This window comes from Macaca nemestrina, chromosome 17, assembly GCF_043159975.1.
Source record: "Macaca nemestrina isolate mMacNem1 chromosome 17, mMacNem.hap1, whole genome shotgun sequence".
Classification (NCBI taxonomy): Eukaryota; Metazoa; Chordata; class Mammalia; order Primates; family Cercopithecidae; genus Macaca; species Macaca nemestrina.
In genome coordinates, this window is record NC_092141.1 from 3,340,726 (window position 1) to 3,362,530 (window position 21,805).

Sequence of the window (21,805 nt, forward strand, 5' to 3'; positions counted from 1 at the left end):
GATGGAATTCTTGCATGAAGGAGAGAAGGAAGGTGAGGAACTACAGAAATAAAAGCTAGGATGGTCTTTCCAAGGGCAAGGTCTGACTTCCTACAGAGAAAAGGAATGCAGGGAAAAGGCAAGAGAGTATTGCTTGAGGCCCAAAAGATAAAATCAACCTGGAGCACAAGAGGAATTTTGTTGGCATTTCCGCATGAACCATATGGGGTGTGTCCAGAGTGACTCTATGTCAACATTGAAGTGGCGCATGTTGTACCTGTTAGAGCATCAAGAAAGGGGAAGCCCCACCCAGGGCATCTGTGGTAGGGGTAGTGCAAAGTGTCTTCTCCAAAGAGCTTGAGGGTAGCAGGCTCCTTAGAGAAGCCAGACCTCTGGGTCATAAGTGAATGGGTGCTAGAGAACATGAGAGACTGCCCAAGGCTATAACTGGGTATATATAGATAAGCCTAGAACTGTGGGCCTATAATCAAGCGGGTTTAAATATTTGACTCTGTAAAATCCTGGTAGTAGTGTTAGCATGACATTATTTATTGCCAAGGCTGGTGAGGTCTTGGAGGCACTGGGATACACATTATGTCTTTTCTTCACCACAGGCAGATATGCTCATTCTGAGCTGCAGCTGTACCCTAATGACTGTTGCATATCCCACAGCATAATGCCTTACGTGGGTGAAGGAGATTTCCGGCCTCCACTTCGATCCCCTTTCCAAAATTACCTTCATTTAAGCCTCTGAAAGGGTCTCCCTAGGAGTCTTCCCAGAGCCCCATGCATGTCTTTGTTCCTCAGGCTGTAGATGAAAGGGTTCATCATAGGTGTCACCACAGCATACATCACTGTGGCTACTGAGTCCTTCATGGAGTAGGTGTGGAGGGGCTGCAGATATACCATAACAAGTGTTCCATAAAAGAGGGAGACCACACCCAAATGTGAGGCACAGGTAGAGAAGGTTTTGTATTTCTTAGAGACTGAGGGTATCTGAAGGATGGTTCTGACAATATGTACATAGGATGTGGTCATGAACCCTAAGGGGGTGATGAAGATGAAGCAGCCAGTAGCAACCAGCACTGTGTGAATGATGTGGGTGTTGGAACATGCCAGCCGCAGCAGGACGTACATCTCACAGAAGAGGTAGTGGATCTTTCGGGACCCACAGAAGGTCACCGTGGTCATGAGGAGGGTGAGGAGGAGGCCATAGAGAACAGACAGCCCCCAACACAAGCAGAGGAGCAAGACACAGAGTCCAGGACTCATGGCTGTGACATAGTGGAGGGGGTGGCAGATGGCCACATAGCGGTCATATGCCATGGCCAGGATGAGGTTGTCCAGGGTCACCAAGGAGACCAGGAAGTAGAGCTGTGTCAGACACCCTGCATAGGAGATGGCTTTGTTCTGGGACTGGAGGTTCACCAGCATCTTGGGGACTGTTGGTGACAAAGAAGAGGTCAGTGAAGGAGAATTTGGCCAGGAAGAAGTACATGGGGGTGTGCAGGCGGGAATCAGAGCTGATGGCCAGGATGATGAGCACATTTCCCACCACCGTGACCAGGTACATGGACAGGAACATCCAAAACAGGATCTGCTGCTGCTCAGGACTCTCTGACATCCCCAGGAGAAGGAACTGTGAGTTCTCACTCTGGTTATCTCCATCCACTTCCCCCAACCTTCTGCAACATTAACACCAACAAATGTTTATTAATTGCCCTCATTTGAATAAGGACACGAAGATAAGCAAAATCAACTCTTTTCTTAGCATTAAAATATCTTGGACTAAATTTTAAAAATAATAAAAGCAACAGGTCATTATAGGCACCAAAACAGAATATGGAAAGTATGCAACTTAATTATTCCAGCAACTTCTACCCTTACATGCTGAATATTATAAAAACAATGTCTAAGCCTTATTTTTAATCCTGCCATCTTCCAGTAGCCTTGAAGTGTTTAAAGTTTAGTGTTACGATTTTATATAGGGTTTTAAGTGGTATTTAATATAGGTATACGCGTCACAAGAAATGATTATTGTCCAATTGGAGGAAGTGGAGAAATAAAATATTGGAAAGAAGAAAGAAGAATTATTATTACTTAATGATATAATGATCTCTCTGGGAAATCTAAGAAAATCAGTGGAAACATCATTAGAACAAAAAAGATGTTTGTGATTAGTCAGTGAAGTGACCCACCACAAAATGAACAGACCCTCAGCTTTCACGGTCCCCATAAGCCACGTAGTGCAGCGCTTAAGACCGTCCTGTGGGAACTCTTTTTTTTTTTTTTTTTTTCCTTTAGGAAGTTCTTTTTAATAAACAAGTGGTAATTAAAAGACTTAACAAATGCATGACATTAATTTCAAATTTAACAAGATAGCCTTTCAAAGGAATATATTCCCCTACCCAACCCCAAAAGCATTTATGTCCTGATGACCACAAGGAATAACTGAGCTGAAGAAAAAACTTGTCTTTGTCAGGGAGATAAAATTCTTCTACCACGTTTTTACCTTCCATTCCTTAGCACTGTGTCTGTGGCTCTTCCTAATATCACTTTCCCCAGGAGCAAAGACCCTCTTAGAATTAAATTGGAACATTTTCACTGTAGAACCTGTAACAAGTTAATCTTTTTGGAATGGTAGTCAGATAGCTGGAGGTAAAGCCTTAAGTGCCAGATCTTCTACTTTGATACTTTTGCTATGCTGTATTTCTAAAATATCCATGTACTTGGCTGACTTCTTAAATGCTGAGCAAAATTTGTCCTCTTCTTGATGGTTCAGAATTATTGTTATGGGGTATCACTTACTATTATGTATTAAAATGTACATTAATGGGCACTAATCTGAGTAATAATTCAGGAACTTGCATTAAAAAGAGTTACTCATGTTAGCTTACCATTTGCACTGGTCTTTCAAAAATGGAATGAGACTTATTCAACCATATAGTCCCTTAGGAAGTACCTTTCAGTTAACTTTATTAGCATATAGGTCATCAAAAGTCTTTTCCTAAATAATTTTATTTGCCCTTCAGAAAACCATCTCTGTTTATTGTTCTTGCTGTGATTACTCTTAATTCACCAGTGTCATTCATAATGTTATGAAATTGTTTAGACCTAATCTCACATATAACTAAAGGCATTAGCTTTCATACAGTCTGTTAAGTTAGAAAGCCCTCATCCAAGATTCCATCCTTTTCCCCCAAATAAGAAAAGCTTTTTTTCTCTGAGATAGTAAATTTAACTTATCACATTAAACTGCCAATTTAGGAATTCATACTCTCATCTTCTCTCACCCGAATTCTTTGTTTTTGTGTGTGTGTGTGTGGTTTTTTTTTCCTTCTAGCTATTCTTGTATTCCTTATAACCCATTGGTTCTCAAACTCTTTGTTCTTTTTTTTTTCTTTTTTTCTTTTTTATTATTATTATATTTTAAGTTCTAGGGCACATGTGCACAACGTGCAGGTTTGTTACATATGTATACATGTGCCACGTTGGTGTGCTGCACCCATTAACTCATCATTTACATTAGGTATATCTCCTAATGCTATCCCTCCCCCCCATCTCCCCACAATAGGACCCAGTGTGTGATGTTCCCCTTCCTATGTCCAAGTGATCTCATTGTTCAGTTCCCACCTATGAGTGAGAACATGCAGTATTTGGTTTTCTGTTCTTGCAATAGTTTGCTGAGAATGATGGTTTCCAGCTGCATCCATGTCCCTACAAAGGACACGAACTCATCCTTTTTTATGGTGGCATAGTATTCCATGGTGTATGTGTGCCACATTTTCTTAATCCAGTCTGTCACTGATGGACATTTGGGTTGATTCCAAGTCTTTGCTATTATGAACAGTGCTGCAATAAACATATGTGTGCATGTGTCTTTATAGCAGCATGACTTATAATCCTTTAGGTATATCCCCAGTAATGGGATGGCTGGGTCAAATGGTATTTCTAGTTCTAGATCCTTGAGGAATCACCACACTGTTTTCCACAATGGTTGAACTAGTTTACAGTCCCATCAACAGTGTAAAAGTGTTCCTATTTCTCCACATCCTCTCCAGCACCTGTTGTTTCCTGACTTTTTAATGATTGCCATTCTAACTGGTATGAGATGGTATCTCATTATGGTTTTGATTTGCATTTCTCTGATGGTGAGTGATGATGAGCATCTTTTCATGTGTCTGTTGGTTGTATGAATGTCTTCTTTTGAGAAGTGTCTGTTCATATCCTTTGCCTACTTTTTAATGGGGTTGTTTGGTTTTTTTCTTGTAAATTTGATTGGGTTCTTTATAGGTTCTAGATATTAGCCCTTTGTCAGATGAGTAGATTGCAAAAATTTTCTGCCATTCTGTAGGTTGCCTGTTCACTCTGATGGTAGTTTATTTTGCTATGCAGAAGCTCTTTAGTTTAATTAGATCCCATTTGTCAATTTTGGCTTTTGTTGCCATTGCTTTTGGTGTTTTAGACATGAAGTCCTTGCCCATGCCTATGTCCTGAATGGTATTACCTAGGTTTTCTTCCAGGGTTTTTATGGTTTTAGGTCTAACATTTAAGTCTGTAATCCATCTTGAATTAATTTTCGTATAAGGAGTAAGGAAAGGATCCAGTTTCAGCCTTCTTATGGCTAGCCAATTTTCCTAGCACCATTTATTAAATAGGGAATCCTTTCCCCATTTCTTGTTTATATCAGGTTTGTCAAAGATCAGATGGCTGTAGATTTGTGGTATTATTTCTGAGCTGTAGATTTGTGGTATTATTTCTGAGAGACCAATGTTCTGTTCCATTGGTCGATATCTGTTTTGGTACCAGTACCATGCTGTTTTGGTTACTGTAGCCTTGTAGTATAGTTTGAAGTCAGGTAGTGTGATGCCTCCAGCTTTGTTTTTTTGGCTTAGGATTGTCTTGGCAATGCGGGGTCTTTTTTGGTTCCATATGAACTTTAAAGCAGTTTTTTCCAATTCTGTGAAGAAAGTCATTGGTAGCTTGATGGGGATGGCATTGAATCTAGAAATTACCTTGGGCAGTATGGCCATTTTCACAACATTGATTCTTCCTATCCATGAGCATGGTATGTTCTTCCGTTTGTTTGTGTCCTCTTTTATTTCACTGAGCAGTGGTTTGTAGTTCTCCTTGAAGAGGTCCTTTACATCCCTTATAAGTTGGATACCTAGGTATTTCATTCTCTTTGAAGCTATTGTGAATGGGAGTTCATTCATGATTTGGCTCTCTGTTTGTCTGTTACTGGTGTATTAGAATGCTTGTGATTTTTGCACATTGATTTTGTATCCTGAGACTTTGCTGAAGTTGCTTATCAGCTTAAGGAGATTTTGGGCTGAGACAATGGGGTTTTCTAAATATACAATCATGTCATCTGCAACAGGGACAATTTGACTTCTTCTTTTCCTAACTGAATACCTTTATTTCTTTCTCTTGCCTGATTGCTCTAGCCAGAACTTCCAACACTATGTTGAATAGGAGCGGTGAGAGAGGGCATCCCTGTCTTGTGCCAGTTTTCAAAGGGAATGCTTCCAGTTTTTGCCCATTCAGGATGATATTGGCTGTGGGTTTGTCATAAATAGCTCTTATTATTTTGAGATACATTCCATCAATACCTAATTTATTGAGAGTTTTTAGCATGAAGGGCTGTTGAATTTTGTCAAAGGCCTTTTCTGCAGCTATTGAGATAATCATGTGATTTTTGTCTTTGGTTCTTTTTATATGCTGGATTACATTCATTGATTTGTGTATGTTGAGCCAGCCTTGCATCCCAGAGATGAAGCCCACTTGATCATGGTGGATAAGCTTTTTGATGTGCTGCTGGATTCGGTTTGCCAGTATTTTATTGAGGATTTTTGCATCGATGTTCATCAAGGATATTGGTCTAAAATTCTCTGTTTTTGTTGTATCTCTGCCAGGCTTTGGTATCAGGATGATGTTGGCCTCGTAAAATGAGTTAGGGAGGATTCCCTCTTTTTCTATTGATTGGAATAGTTTCAGAAGGAATGGTACCAACTCCTTGTACCACTGGTAGAATTCGGCTGTGAATCCATCTGGTCCTGGACTCTTTTTGGTTGGTAGGCTATTAATTCTTGCCTCAATTTCAGAGCCTGCTATTGGTCTGTTCAGGGATTCAACTTCTTTCTGGTTTAGACTTGAGAGAGTATAAGTGTCCAGGAAATTATCCATTTCTTCTAGGTTTTCTAGTTTATTTGCGTAGAGGTGTTTATAGTATTCTCTGATGGTAGTTTGTATTTCTGTGGGGTCAGTGGTGATATCCCCTTTATCATTTTTTATTGTGTCTATTTGATTCTTCTCTCTTTTCTTCTTTATTAGTCTTGCTAGTGGCCTATCAATTTTGTTGATCTTTTCAAAAAACCAGCTCCTGGATTCATTGATTTTTTTTGGAGGGTTTTTTTGTGTATCTATCTCCTTCAGTTCTGCTCTGATCTTAGTTATTTCTTGCCTTCTGCTAACTTTTGAATGTGTTTGCTCTTGCTTCTCTAGTTCTTTTAATTGTGATGTTAGGGTGTCAATTTTAGATCTTTCCTGCTTTCTCTTGTGGGCATTTAGTGCTATAAATTTCCCTCTACACACCGCTTTAAATGTGTCCCAGAGATTCTGGTATGTTGTATCTTTGTTCTCATTGGTTTTAAAGAACATCTTTATTTGTGCCTTCATTTCGTTATGTACCAAGTAGTCATTCAGGAGCAGGTTGTTCAGTTTCCATGTAGTTGAGTAGTTTTGATTGAATTTCTTAGTCCTGAGTTCTAGTTTGATGGCACTGTGGTCTGAGAGACAGTTTGTTATTATTTCTGTTCTTTTACATTTGCTGAGGAGTGCTTTACTTCCAACTGTGTGGTCAATTTTGGAATAAGTGAGATGTGGTGCTGAGAAGAGAAGTGTTTTCTAATTCTGTGAAGAATGTCAATGGTAGTTTGATGGGAATAGCATTGAGTCTATAAATTACTTTGGGCAGAATGGCCATTTTCATGATATTGATTCTTCATATAAATGAGGATGGAATGTTTTTCCATTTGTGTCATCTCTTATTTCCTTGAGCAGTGGTTTTTAGTTTTCCTTGAAGGGTTACTTCACATCCCTTGTAAGCTGTATTCCTAGGTATTTTATTCTCTTTGTAGCAATTGTGAATGGGAGTTTTCTTGTTTAAAGATGAGAAAATAATGTCTGGTTCGATTATCTCTAATTATAATATTACATTTCAGAGATTAATATCTTATTCATTCCACTTCCACCAGTATTCATTGGATGCACTTTATCTGACCAAGATTGCGAAGGTACAGTGATGTGTAAAGACAACTCCTGCCCTCAGAGACTTGCAAGCCTAATAAGGGGATTAAACTTAATAGTCAAATAAAAATGGACACACGAATAGTGATTTATAAGCTTGAAAGCATGAGTTACTGTAATCAACACACCATGTGACCCATGTAGGGCACTTATTATTCCTGACATGTAGATGTGAAAGCTGAGGCTCAGATCTTCCCAACTTGACTCCACTCATCAGGACATATGCCCGGTATCCCTGTGCTGCCGCTCTGCCAAAAAGAGCAGCAATGAGTTGAAAGTGGTAATTTCAATAATCACTTATTATTAACTCATTAAAATGTTATAAGAGTTCTGAGAAAAGGAATTTCAGGCTGGAAAGATCAGAGACGGCCTCTTGTAGGAGGATGACGTCAGAACTGGATTTCCAATATACCCTTATTGATGACTACACTATCCAGTGTAGGCTCTCACATTGGTTACGAGGAGATTCTCTTGTTGAAGAGTTTCCGCAGGGCCGCCTTCATGTCCCGATTTCTCAGACTGTAGATGAAAGGATTTAACATTGGGGTCACTGCCATGTACATTACAGTGATCACTGCATCTTTTAGGCTATAATTGGTCAAAGGGCGGAAGTACATGCCCATGACTGTACCATAATACAAAGAGACAACTGTGAGGTGAGAACCACAGGTGGAAAAGGCCTTGAGCACGCCCTTGGTGGAAGGAACCTGGAAGACTGTGGAGAAGACTCGAACATAGGAGACAATGATGCATAGCAATGGCACAGAGAAAACGCCGACCCCTACGTACATCATCTTCACATTAAAGCCAATGTCAGAACAGGACAACTTCAGCAAGGGGGTAATGTCACAGTAGAAGTTGGCCACTTCCTGGTTGCCACAGAAGGACAGACTAGCTGTGAGCAGAGTGTGGGGGAGGCCATTGGCATTCCCAATCACCCAAGACCCAACAACTAGCAGGACACAAGACCGTGGACTCATAATCGCTGTGTAGTGAAGTGGGCGGCTGATGGCCACAGCTCGATCATATGCCATTGCAGCCAAAATATAGCTGTCTGTGTTACCCAAGGCTATCATGAAATACATCTGCGTTAGGCATCCCTCAAAAGAGATGGATTTGCTGCCCAAGAGGTGGTTGGCCAGCATCTTAGGGATGGTTACAGATGAGAAGAAGATGTCAACCAAGGAGAGGTTGGAAAGGAAAAAATACATGGGGTTGTGAAGGCAAACATCGGAGCAAATGGCTAGGATGATGAGCAGGTTTCCAATCAATGTGATGGGGTAAATGAACAGGAAGAGGATATAGAAGAAATCTTCCTGTTCCTGCTGACCAGTAACTCCCAGGAGGATGAATTCAAGTGTAGAGGACTGGTTATTTTCCCTCATGGCTTCTTCAACATGAAAGGGGAGAGGAATATTATTATATTAGCATAGTTACTGTGTGTAGTGATAATCCTTCTCCATCACTTCTGACTTGAGTGATACAGCTGTCTATACATCCGAGTTTATTAAATTATAGAGATATCCAATATTTTGGGGAAACATCCCTGTTGGTCAATAGAACTAATAGTCATTCACCCCTTGGCAGTCATGTCTAAAAAGTGAGCAATCTCTGAATCAGAAGTGCCCATCCTTCCTGTTCCAAGCATCACCACTAAACGCCTAGAAATTAATCATACAACAAATAATTGTCATGTCCCATGGTCTAGTCACTTTGTTAGACCTTATGGAGAAGTCATAAATATGTGACACATAAGTTTATTCATCTATTTATTCAAGACATCGTCTATGTTCTCAATGGACCTTACAACCTAATGGAGAAGCCAAAATCACACACTAATTTTATTACACATGATAAGGAAAAGACAGCATTTTGAAGTCTTTGACAAAATACTCCAGTGCAAAGGGTTTGCTGGTGGAAAGGCCAGCCCAGAAATTAGGAATTTTTCCATTGAAATAGCTCAGAGGGATCCCAGAACCCAGGAGGTAGCAGGTGTCTACACTGCATTGGAAGATGGTAAATCACAGGGACTACTGCATTTAGATCCTACTAAAACAGTCTGGAGAATTTTCTCCCCAGGTTTCTCATTTTCAAAGTAAATTTTCACCATTTCCTTTAAAAGAAAGAAAGGGAAAAACAGTTTTTTTGTTTTTTTTTCCTCTTTGGCAAGCCCTCAAATATATACAATCACAATGCCTTTCTTCTCAGTCTTCTCTTCCTGTTCTTTGTTATTTCTTTGGGTGACTCAAGCAACTCCTTAGTTGCTTCAACCACTGCATAGTAAACTGTCAGGTCTACATCTATAGGTGTGAACTTTTCCCTCTGTATTTCCACTTCACTCATCCTGACAACGTGACCAAACTGCACACACCATACATCCAAGCTAAGATGACGGCAAGATTTTAGGGGAAGGAAAACCGTATCTTGTTGATTTTTACCTCCTTCAGATAGATTATTATGGAATTTTTTTTTTTTTTTTTTTTTTGAGATGGAGTCTCACTCTGTTGCCCAGGCTAGAGTGCAGTGGTGTGATCTTGGCTCACTACAACCTCCGCCCCCCCAGGTTCAAGTGATTCTCCTGCTTCAGCCTCCTGAGTGGCTGGGATTACAGGCATGTGCCACTATGCCTGGCTATGTTTTTTTTTTTTTTGTATTTTTAGTAGAGATGGGGTTTCATCACATTGGCCAGGCTGGTCTTGAACTCCTGACCTCAGGTGATCTGCCTGCCTCCGCCTCCCAAAGTGCTGGAATTACAAGCATAAGCCACCGTGCCCGGCTGAATATTTTCTATTGTATGTATCACTAAGTTTTCTCTTAATATTTTTTGAGTCAAATCCAGGTGTATTTCTTGCACTCCCCATATGTGGGATGCTCACAAGCTTAATGACTCAGTTATCTCTCACCACTACATTTACTCTTGTTGATTCTTCATTTAAAATAATTATTACATAACTCAGCCTTTATACTAAATGTCCCAGTGCTTCAGCTCCATCATTGTTTTCTATCTGAAGTATTGCAACGCTAACTCAACTGCTTGACTCCAGGTTTCCTCCTCTTTGATCCATCTTGTACCCTAAGACTTAAATTACAGCGGCAACAATCAGCTGCTTAGTCAAATCCCTGTTGTTCTCTTCTTCCTGGACATGCAATTAGACTACATTTCCCAGACTCCCTTGCACACATGAGGTGTGCTCCTGTGACTGAGTTCTAGCCATTCCACACATGTGTCCCAGTTCTGGGCTCCTCCACACCTTCTTACCCTTGTGCCCATTGGATGCAAATAGAGAGGAGGCTGAATGGGATGATGGAGACACATGGTGGAATGAACCTGTATCCCTGGTACTCTCTATTCAGGAGAATCTTTCCCAAACAAAAACATTTATTGTAACCGTTATGTAGGACAGAAATAAACCTTTGCTTTGTTTAAGCCATTTTACATTTTGTGATCAACTTGTGATAGTTGTCCAGGATGTCATATGGCATCTACTAATTTTTCTAAAGAGACCTTGACTCAAAAATGTATTAAATCTATAATTAATTCAATCTTCGCTTCTCAGCATCTCTTGTTGTAGTACATGTTTGAATAATATGCTAGGTATGAGGGATGGAGGCCTAATCATCATTGTCATTTCTAATTGATACAGGAGGTAGAAAGAAATTATTTAGGCAGATAGTGAAAGTAAAAGAGTCTTTGGCAGAGCTTCCCTTTCAACAAAAAGCAGCCCAATAAATTATTTTTTTCTAACAAAGAGCAGCCTGAGAAATCGAGCTACAGACAAAGAAAAGCAAGCTGGAAGCCTACACAGGGGAAGGCTAGCAGCTGTGCCAATAGGAAAGGGCTACCTGGGGGCCAGATATATGCAACATGGAGGCTCCATCTTCCTTTATTTGTTGTCACATGTACAACAAGGGAATGGGCAACATGGTGCAGGCCAGACAGAGAACCTACCTGCAAAATTAAAGATTAGGGTGGGGGCTACCAGAAATTTGTGCCGTATGCAAATGGCACATCTAGTCCTAACCAGTTTTTCACACCTTATGCAAATGGCACACCTGGTCCAGCCAATCTTTCCTGCTCCATGTAAATCAGACTCTGCCTCCTCACCAGGCATCTAAACCCCCGCCTGCATTTCACTGCAGATCCGGCAGCCCATTTGTCCAGGACCCCTCTCTCCAGCAGAGAGCTGTCCTCTTTCACCTATTAAACTTCCCTTTTTTTTTTTTTTTTTTTTTTTTTGAGACGGAGTCTCGCTCTGTCGCCCAGGCTGGAGTGCAGTGGCCGGATCTCAGCTCATTGCAAGCTCCGCCTCCCGGGTTTACGCCATTCTCCTGCCTCAGCCTCCCGAGTAGCTGGGACTACAGGCGCCCGCCACCTCACCCAGCTAGTTTTTTGTATTTTTTAGTAGAGACAGGGTTTCACTGTGTTAGCCAGGATGGTCTCGATCTCCTGACCTCATGATCCGCCCGTCTCGGCCTCCCAAAGTGCTGGGATTACAGGCTTGAGCTACCGCGCCTGGCCTAAACTTCCGCTCTTAACCTCACTCTGTGTGTATCCACGTCCTTGATTTCCTTGACTGTGAGGCAACGAACCTCAGGTATTACCCCAGCAAGGAGGCCGTTTCATAATTGTGATGTACTTTCTCATCTCTGCACCTGAAGAAGTTTGATTTTCTCTCTTGAGATGCCCTCCCCCTTATTCAAACAGAATCATAATACCTCAGGTTTCAAATCAATCAGTAAATCTGGAGAGCCAGAAAGCATGGTTAGCTTACATGGTCTGGATATGTGAGTTCAGAGGTGGAGCTCTTGGCATCACGGCAGACTAAGCTGATGTTGACAGTTCCCATTCCTGTTAAAATACATTGAAATTACAGAAAAATATCAAAGTAAAAGCAAAAAAACCCAAACACATAACCATACCTAGGAGAAAGAAATAGGAATACCTTAGTATGAGAAACAAGAATAAAACTCAGAACAAGAAACATGAGCCATAGAGGATGCTGTGGAGGCCCCTTGGGGTCTCCATTCAGACATTAGCTAGTTCTTAAGGGCTGGGTATAAGGTGTTTATGCCTCTTGATACAGATGTGACGACAGAACCATACGAAGCAGGGAGACTAATTTGAGACTCTTAAAAGTCCTATTTGTGAAAAGAGCACTAGAAAGAAGTTTGCCATATCAGAATTGAAAAGGAAAGAACAAAAAGATAAGAATTCACAGAAAACAGTATTGTCTACAGAGAAAACCCAAGGGAATCTCTAGATATTTCAGCAAGTTTGTTTGTTATAAACAAATATTTCAAAAATCAATACTGTTCTTGTACTTAAGAAACACCAAATTAGAAAATGCAATTCATTTTTATTTTTTTCCCAGAGACCCTTTTTCCAGTACAAGAAAATATAGTTTTAACAGAGATTTATTAAAAAAACAAAACAGACATAGAACATTTTAAGGAATCTAGAAATAATTCTAATAAGAGATCCAAAATTGATTTAAAAAATTAATAAACGTTAGTGAAGCACAAAAAAAGAATATTTAAAAGGTGGTGAGGTAAATTATGTTAATGGAAGCCTTAATGTTGTAAAAATGTCAGTCTTCTTCCAATTAATCTCTAAATTTAATGCAACCTCACACTAAACACAAGTTTCTTTTAAGCATGAGTTTAGCCAACTGATCCAAAAATTCATGTCAGAGGCCAGGCACAGGGGCTCACATCTGTAATCCTAGCACTTTGGGAGGCCGAGGTGGGCAGATTACCTGAGGTCAGGCGTTTGAGACCAGCCTGGCCAGCATGGCGAAACCCCATCTCTACTAAAAATAGAAAAATTAGCTGGGTGTGGTGGTGCATGCCTGTAATCCCAGCTACTTGGGAGGCTGAGGCAGGAGAATTGCTTGAAACTGGGGTGGGGGGGAGCGGAGGTTGTGGTGAGCTGAGATTGCACCATTGCACTCCAGCCTGGGGGAAAGAGCAAAACTGACTAAAAAAAAAAAAAAAAAGTGCATTTAGGAGAATAAAGAGAAGAGAGAAGACAATTTGAGGAAAGAAAATGAGGAAGAAGAAATTGTCTCATTAGGTATAAAAAAGGTTTACTGTGATAATTCGAACATTGGAGTGATACTGACTTAGAGACTGACAAACGAATCAGTGTTTGGTCTAATAGACTAGGGAGGCCAGACACAGGTTCAGCATTTCTTAGAAGGTGGTGTATGACCTGAGGTAGTTTAGAAGCAGGAGGGAAAAGATGAACTCACTATTTAGCCCAGAGCCATTGGACAGTTGGTTATCTATATATGAGAATACAGAAAAATAATTCCTAAAGGATTGTGAAAAGCAAAACGTCAAAAAATTTAGTGGAAAATAAAGGGAAAATTTGTGTCTGCTATCAAGATAGGAATTGATTTCCTACAAACTCCACAAGAAAAGGACCAACAGGCCAGGCGCGGCGGCTCACACCTGTAATCCCAGCACTTTGGGAGGCCGAGATGGGCGGATCACCTGAGGCCAGGAGTTGGAGACCAGCCTGGACAACACAACATGGTGAAACCCCGTCTCTTCTAAAAATACAAAAATTTGCCAGGTGTGATGGTGGGTGCCTGTGATCCCAGCTACTTGGGAGGCTGAGGCACGAGAATCACTTGAACCTGGGAGGCAGAGGTTGCAATGAGCTGAGATCGCACCACTGCACTCCAGCCTGGGCAGCAAGAGTGAAACCCCATCTAAAAAAAAAAAAAAGGGACCAACAATACAGCCAAAGATAATGGTCCAAAGACTTGAATAGGCCAGTCATAGGAAACTGGCATGGCCCAATAAGCAAAAGACCTTTAACTAAATTAAAAATACAATTAAATTTAACCTCTTTCATCTTGGAGTGTGTAAAGTGTAAAACTCTGACAATTCCAAGTGTTGGGAAAAATGAATACAGTAGAATTACATTACATTCAGAAAACAGTGAGCCCATATCCAGGAAAGTTGAAATTCACACGTCTCTGACCCAGCCATTCTGCTTTCTGCTCAGCCTCTAGAGAAACTGTAGCACATGGGTGGAAGAAGACACATGCAAGACAATTTCAGCCACTCAGGAGGCTGATGTGGGAGAACTGCTTGAGCCCAGGAGTTCAAGGCCAGCCTGGGCAACAGTGTGAGACCCCATCTCAAAAAAAAAAAAAAAGAAAAAGAAAGGAAAAAAGAAGACGGGCACATGTGCACTGTCATACGGGAAACTTAGAAATGGTCTACCCACGGAGGCATAGATAAGTAAATTGTGCTATTTTCTTAGTAATGATTCCTATGCAATAGTGAAAATGAATAAATGCATGGGGTAAACTAGGGAAGAAAAGCAATGTGATGATAAAAAGCAAGTTGCTGGAAGATACAGCATGTCACAAAATATATGTAAATTTTAACACATAATACATTTGTATGTGGTAAAAGTATAAATTCTGAATAGGAAGATACTATCAACAATAGAATAGTGGTTATCTCTGCAGTGAAAAGCAGAAAAATAAGATTTTGGATGGGAACAAAGAGAATTTCAAGTGTATCTGTAATATTGATTTGTTTAGAGACAAGGTCTCACTCTGTTGCCCGGGCTGGAGGGCAGTGGTATGATCATGGGTCACTGCAGCCTTGAACTCCTGGTCTCAAGCGATCCTCCTGAATCCGCCTCTCAAGTGGGACTACAGGTGTGTGCCACCACTCCCAGCTAATTTTTTAAAAAATTCGTCTTGTAGATCTCCATGATGTGTTTATTTCACATGACATCCCTGTATCAAAACATCTCATGTACCCCATAAAGATATGGTAAAAATTGAATTGTACTATGTACCCACAAAAATTTTTAAAAAATAATTTAAAAATTATTTTTGTAAAAACAGGGTCTTGCTCTGTTGCCTAGGTTGGTCTAAACCTCCTGGCCTGAAGTGATCCTCCCACTTCAGCCTCCCAAAGTGTTGAAATTCCCTGCATGAGCCACTGCACCTGGTCTGTAATATTTATTTTATATTATTCTAAGTGAAGTAACTCAGTAATGGAAAACCAAACATCGTATGTTCTCACTGATATGTGGGAGATAAGCTATGAGGATGCAAAGGCATAAGGATGATATAGTGGATTTTGGGGACTCGGGGGAAGAGTGCGAGGGGGGCGAGGGACAAAAGACAACATATATGGTGCAGTGTATACTGCTTAGGTGATGGGTGCACCAGGATCTCACAGATCACCACTAAAAGAACTTACTCAGGTAACCAAATGCCACCTGTACTCCAGTAACTAAAGGAAAAATAAAATAATTTAAAAAATTAAAAAGAAACAGTTGGAGCAAATACCTAATGTTCCATTTGTAAAATCAAGATGATGAGCTTCTGTTGTTATTTCACATGTTCCGTGATGATTTGGTCCAGAGGATAGTGACGGAGCTGGGTGGCTCAAGTTCGTGTTTCATTGAAGGTAGGAGATAGAATGTTCCTCGTAAAGAGGTTGAGAATAAATGGAGGTTTATTTATACTGGAAGAGGGACTCAGGGGCCATATACCAGACTAGAAGAAAGAGGTAAAAAGACCCTCTACCACCAAGAAGAGAAGCGAGAAGGTGCCTCAACATGCGTGCTGGAGACGTAGCTGGGGCCTTCAGTTCACTCGGATGAAGTCAGAGTCTTGAGCATTGTGGCGCCTTTAATACCCACTTTCCTGGAAAGCGTCATCCTCTGAGATGTCAGTCATGTGAATGTGATGGTACTGAGAACAGTTATGCAGGGACAGAGGAGGAAAGTGTTTGCCTTGTCATCTGGTAGCAGTGTGGACCGCCAACGTGCCTCTCTTAGTACTTTGAGACTTCCACGACAGTTCAGCTCATCCGTGCTTTGGTAATGAAATACCGTGCTTTCTAACAGGCCCATTAGCATGACCAAGGTGGTTTTGCAGGTCTCTAAGACAATGCACTTTTGGCAGGTGCTCTCACTCTCTCTTACATACACACACACACACACACATGCACACACACTATATTATTATAGGAGGTAGAAAGAGCTAAAGAGTGAGAAAACCAAATCAGAATGATCTTTTCCTGACGCTGTTTTCATGGACAACAGCCCAAGGAGAAACATTATCAGAAGGGGAGGGTCCTCTTCCTCCTCTTTGTCTCTCTTTCTCTCTCTTTCTCTGTCTCTCTGTCTCTCTGTCTCTCTCTCTCTCTCTCTCTCTCTCTCTATCTTTCTTTTGTCCGTCTGATCCTCAGAACTTGGATACTGGAGCCAGGCCAAGATTTGAGTTCTAATTTTGCCACTGTCTCTCTGTGTGTGACTTTAGGCAGTTCAATTTACCATCTTTTTACATTTGATAAAATGACATCATAATTCAACTTACCTCTTAGACAAGCAGCCCGCAGTTGCTGGCTATCTACCCATTGATGTTGCTGTGATAGTCTCTTCCAATGTCTAAGTCTCTATCTGTGGAGTCTGTTCAGATGCTGTTAAAAAGGATCCTGGCCCTGTGGCCTTCACTTCTCTTCCACAAAAAGGAAGTTTGCAGTCAGCTGGTCTAGCGCCTGCTAACATCCCTTTTGAGGGCAGCCATGCTGGAGAAGCAGTGGCAGGATGGGGAACAGTCCTCTGTTCCTGAGGTGGAGGACACAGGAGTGGGATGGTTTAGAAGGAGGAGCCCCCAGTTTCCCAACAGGGGAGCAGAAGGGATAAGAGGAGCTGCCCCAGATGGACTTGAGGACAAGGAGCCAAGTTGCCTCCTCAAGGAAGCAGGGCAGGTCATAGCATAGAGAAAACTGGGCATCAGTCAAGGTTATCAAGTCTCTGGAAAGGTGATTCCTCCGGGACTTCATCCAAGCCGAAGTGAGAGTAATTGTTGAAGCTTATTTACATACTCCTTCAACTGTGTCCTGAGAGGACACAGTGGCTCACAAGAGTCATCATTTCCAGGAGGAAGGATGGACTGGAGGCTTTCCAGAGAGAGTGTCTCCAGGGTCCAAGCCCTGGGGTGAGCTATTCCAACCTCGCTGTTGGAATGCGACCCCCTTTCCTTTGCACAAATGCAGGAGTGCCCCTTGGGAGCTACAGGGATTGTGGTGCAATTAAGTTTCCTGTCTGGTGTTTAGAGTGCAAAGAAGAGTCATATTTTATCTTTTCTCTAGAATTGATCTCAAGCACGGTTAGGGTGGAAGTTATACTTGTCTTTAACACGCAGATAGTAGGCCTCCTTTTTTTTTTTTTTTGATTTGTAGAGTGGAAGGGGCCTAGTGTTATCTAGTCTACTTCACATATGTGACACCCTTAGAGTAGCCCCGACTAATGGTCATTATCCTATGAGTTGGCATCTCCGGTGGCAGAGAGTTTACTGCCTTTCTGGAGAGGACCCTGAGAAGATGATGGGTTTGAATCTGGCTCTGCCACTAACTAGTTGTAACTGACCTCAGACATTTGTATATTTAATACATTTACTCATATCTAAAATGGAATAACAACAATAGCAACAACAATGTCTTCATTAAGTTGCTGTAAGGATCAAATGAACCTGAAAGCTCTTAGAGCCTGGCACATAGTTAGCACTTAGTAAATGTTAACTGTTATTCCTTCCTCTATGCTTTGCTACTTCTATACGTCTACCTATAATACTGCCTGTTTTACTACTAGTCTTGTCATTGTTGTATTATACAACTCTATGAAATCCATCAGATAATGCACTTGATAGAGGCTGAACCATGTGCAGAATTGCATTTTCCTGCAGACACGTTCCTGCCTGCGCCTTCCTGTTTGCTCTGTCTTTACCTGCCCTATATTGAGACCATGTTTCGGTTTCCTGGACAGGGACTCTCAGGCACAGATGAGATGACGTTCCAGGTAGATATTTTCTTCTTAGCAGTCACATTTTGCTCCCTTTGTCCTCCTCAGAACTTCTTACTGATTCCATGCTTTGTTTACTGGGTACCTATTAGGGGCCAAAATTGCACAATGGCATAGAGTTTTGAAGGAAATGATGTTTTTACCCCTTTATTTCTTCTAAAAAATGGGATACATGTGTAGAACATGCAGGTGTTTTATGTAGGCGTATGTGTGTCTTGGTGGTTTGCCTTTTTAAGAACTTTTAAGTTCAGGGGTACATGTGCAGGATGTGCAGGTTTGTTCCACAGGTAATCATGTATCATGGGGGTTTGTTGTACCGATTATTTCATCACCCATGTATTAAGCCTAGTATCCATAAGTTATTTTTCCTGATTCTCTCCCTCCTCCCATCCTCCACCATCTAATAGGCCCCAGTGTGTCTTGTTTCCCTCTATGTGTCCATCTGTTCTCACCATTTAGCTCCCACTTTTAAGGGGGAATATGCAGTATTTAGTTTTCTGGTTTTGGGTAGTTTGCTGAGGATAATGGCTTCCAAGCTCCATCCATGTCCATGTAAAGGACATCATCTTGTTCTTTTTATGGCTGCATAGTATTCCATGGTGTCTATGTGCCACATTTTCTTTATCCAGTCTGTCATCGAGGGGCACTTGGGTTGATTCCTGTCTTTGCTATTGCGAATGGTGCTGCGATGAACATACACATGCATGTGTCTTTATAATAGAACAATTTCTATTTCTTTGGGTGTATACCTAGTATTGGGGATTGCTGAGAGTCTCACTCTGTCACCCAGACTGGAGTGCAGTGGCACGATCTCGGCTCACTGCAACCTCTGCCTCCCAGGTTCAAGTGATTCTCCTGCCTCAGCCTCCCGAGTAGCTGGGATTACAGGCACCCGCCACCAGGCCCAGCTAATTTTTTGTATTTTTAGTAGAGACGGGGTTTCACCGTGTTGGTCAGGCTGATCTCGAACTCCTGACTTCAGGTGATCCACCCACCTTGGCCTCCCAAAGTGCTGGGATTACAGGTGTGAGCCACTGCGCCCGGCACCAACCCCTTTCTTTCTTTTTTTTTTTTTGAGACGGAGTCTCGCTCTGTCGCCCAAGCTGGAGTGCAGTGGCCGGATCTCAGCTCACTGCAAGCTCCGCCGCCCGAGTTTACGCCATTCTCCTGCCTCAGCCTCCCGAGTAGCTGGGACTACAGGCGCCCGCCACCTCGCCCGGCTACCAACCCCTTTCTTACACATTTTTTTCCCAGTCAGCACATACACAACATTTATTGATTAAGTTTGCCTTCCTATATGGGCATGTCTTGTGGCACACCAAAACAATTACAATAGCAAGATCAAAGATCACTGATCACAGATCATCGTAACAGATATAACAGCAATAAAAAAGATGGAATATTGTGATAATTACCAAAATGTGATACAGAGACTCAAAGTGAGCACATGCGATTGGAAAAATGGCACCAAATGCTCTTGCTCGATGCAGGGCTGCCACAAACCTTCAATTTGTTAGAAAACAGAAACCCAAAACCAAAAACACAATGTATGTGAAGAGCAATAAAGTTAAGTAAAATAAAACAAAGGATTCCTGTGATTAATGGTAAACATTAAAGAATGACCCACAAATGTCTTTTTAATCTGCAGCATGTCTCACACTATCCACTGCTGGTCTGATAAGGAGGAAGCCTGTGGTGTAAGGTTATTGAGAATTTTCTCTCCATTTTTATACCATATACAAATACTAGCTCAAGATGGTTGGGGGAGTTGATTAGCTTGACAAATGTAGCTGAATGGTAGTGGCTACTTGGGATGTTACCTTGAAAATTATTTTGAGGTCAGGTCAGGAGTCAGCAGGAAAAAGGCCCCAGTTAAGTAAAACTTTCTGCCAGGGGATGTGAAGGGGGTTATAGGAGCCTCAGGTCAGACATTTGTTATCCTGAGCAAGATATTAATTATGAAAACATTCTCAGCCTAGACTTCATATTCAATTGTTCAAAGTCCATTTCTAAAAAACAAAGAAAAAATTCCCTGCCGTGACATACCATGCACTACTTAGGAGCAGATTTCTTGTATATAATGTTGTTGTTTATTTTTTGGTCTCCAACTGCTGTTCTACAAATCTCCCACTTTGGAGTAATTTGGGTAAGAATATACTGTATGGCTTCCTTTGCTTGTTCTTTCCAGGGAACGTATCCTGTTGTAATAAAAGAAGACATATGCACATTCATTCTCTTAAGAAGGAAAATACAGTCCTCTGATATAAATGAAGACTGAGAGACTCTCCATCATGATTTTCTTTTATGGTTGCAACTATCTTTCATTGTAGGTTGCTTTCTGGAATTTTCTAACCCTAGGATTTCCTACGGTTAGTTGCTGGCTTATGCTATTTCAGACATACTTTTGGGGGGTAAATATGCATTTCCTGCAAAATATATAAGACAAAGAAATGGCATTAGTTAAAAAAAATCTTGTGTAGCAGTATGTCTCAATAAAACAGTGGAGAAATTAGGAAAAAAAAAAAAAAAAAGATGGTTTAAAGGCTTAAAGGCAACCAAAACTAGAAAATCCTGGAAAACAACCCAGGCAATACCATTCAAGACATAGGCATGGGCAAAGATTTCATGACAGAGACACCAAAAGCAATGGCAACAAAAGCAAAAATTGACAACTGGGATCTAATTAAACTAAAGAGCTTCTGCACAGCAGAAGAAACTATCAACAGAGGAAAGTTTAAGACAACCTACAGAACGGGAGAAAAATGTTGCAAACTATGCATCCAACAAAGGCCTAATATCCAGCGTCTGTAAGAACTTAGACAAGAAAAAAAGAAAAACCAACAACCTCATAAAAAGTGGGCAAAGGACATGAACAGACACTTCTCAGAAGACACACATGTGGCCAACGAGCATATGAAAAACTCAACATCACTGATTATTAGAGAAATGCAAATCCAAACCACAATGAGAAATACCATCTCACAGCCGTTAAAATGGCTATTAACAAAACGTCAACAAATAACTGATGCTGGCAAGGTTGTGGAGAAAAAGATCTTTTAAAATCTAAGTATTTATCACTATAAATTTTCCTTTAAGTACTGCTTTCATTGCCTCCTGTAAGTTTAGGTATGTTGTATTTTCATTTTTGTTTGTCTCAAGATCTTTTCACTTTTCTTCTTTTTTATTTGACCCATCGGTGGTTCAAATGTTTGCTGTTAAATTTCCACATATTTTTGATTTTCAGGTTTTCTTTCTATGATTACTTTCTAGTTTGTTTCCATTGTGGTTGGTAAAGATACTTGGTGTGATTTTAATCTCCTTAAAGGTGTTAAGACTTCTTTTGTGACCAAATGTGTGATTTATCCTGGTGAACGTCTATGTGGGCTGGAGAGGAATAAACATGTGATTTATCCTGGTGAACGTCTGTGTGGGCTGGAGAGGAATAAACATGTGATTTATCCTTGTGAACGTCTGTGTGGGCTAGAGAGGAATAAACATGTGATTTATCCTGGTGAACGTCTGTGTGGGCTGGAGAGGAATAAACATGTGATTTATCCTGGTGAATGTCTATGTGGGCTGGAGAGGAATATGTATTTTGCTGTGGTTAGGTGGAAAGTTCTGTATATGTCTCAAGGTTCATTTAGTCTACAGTGCTATTCAAGTCCACTGTTT

The 21,805-nt window shown here is 41.0% G+C and overlaps 2 protein-coding genes across 2 annotated transcripts; both read right to left on the minus strand.

Moving 5' to 3' along the window:
* Window positions 1–717: 717 nt before the first annotated feature.
* Window positions 718–1,706, minus strand: LOC105474321 (olfactory receptor 1D5). Its single transcript, XM_011728898.2, is given in 3 exon segments — window positions 718–1,423; window positions 1,425–1,651; window positions 1,653–1,706. Coding segments are annotated over 3 exon segments (987 nt in total).
* Window positions 1,707–7,742: 6,036 nt separating this feature from the next.
* LOC105474329 (olfactory receptor 1A1) lies at window positions 7,743–8,672 on the minus strand. Its single transcript, XM_011728910.2, has one exon. It carries the CDS (start codon window positions 8,670–8,672, stop codon window positions 7,743–7,745), a length of 930 nt encoding a protein of 309 aa, XP_011727212.2.
* Between the last annotated feature and the right edge of the window lie 13,133 nt (window positions 8,673–21,805).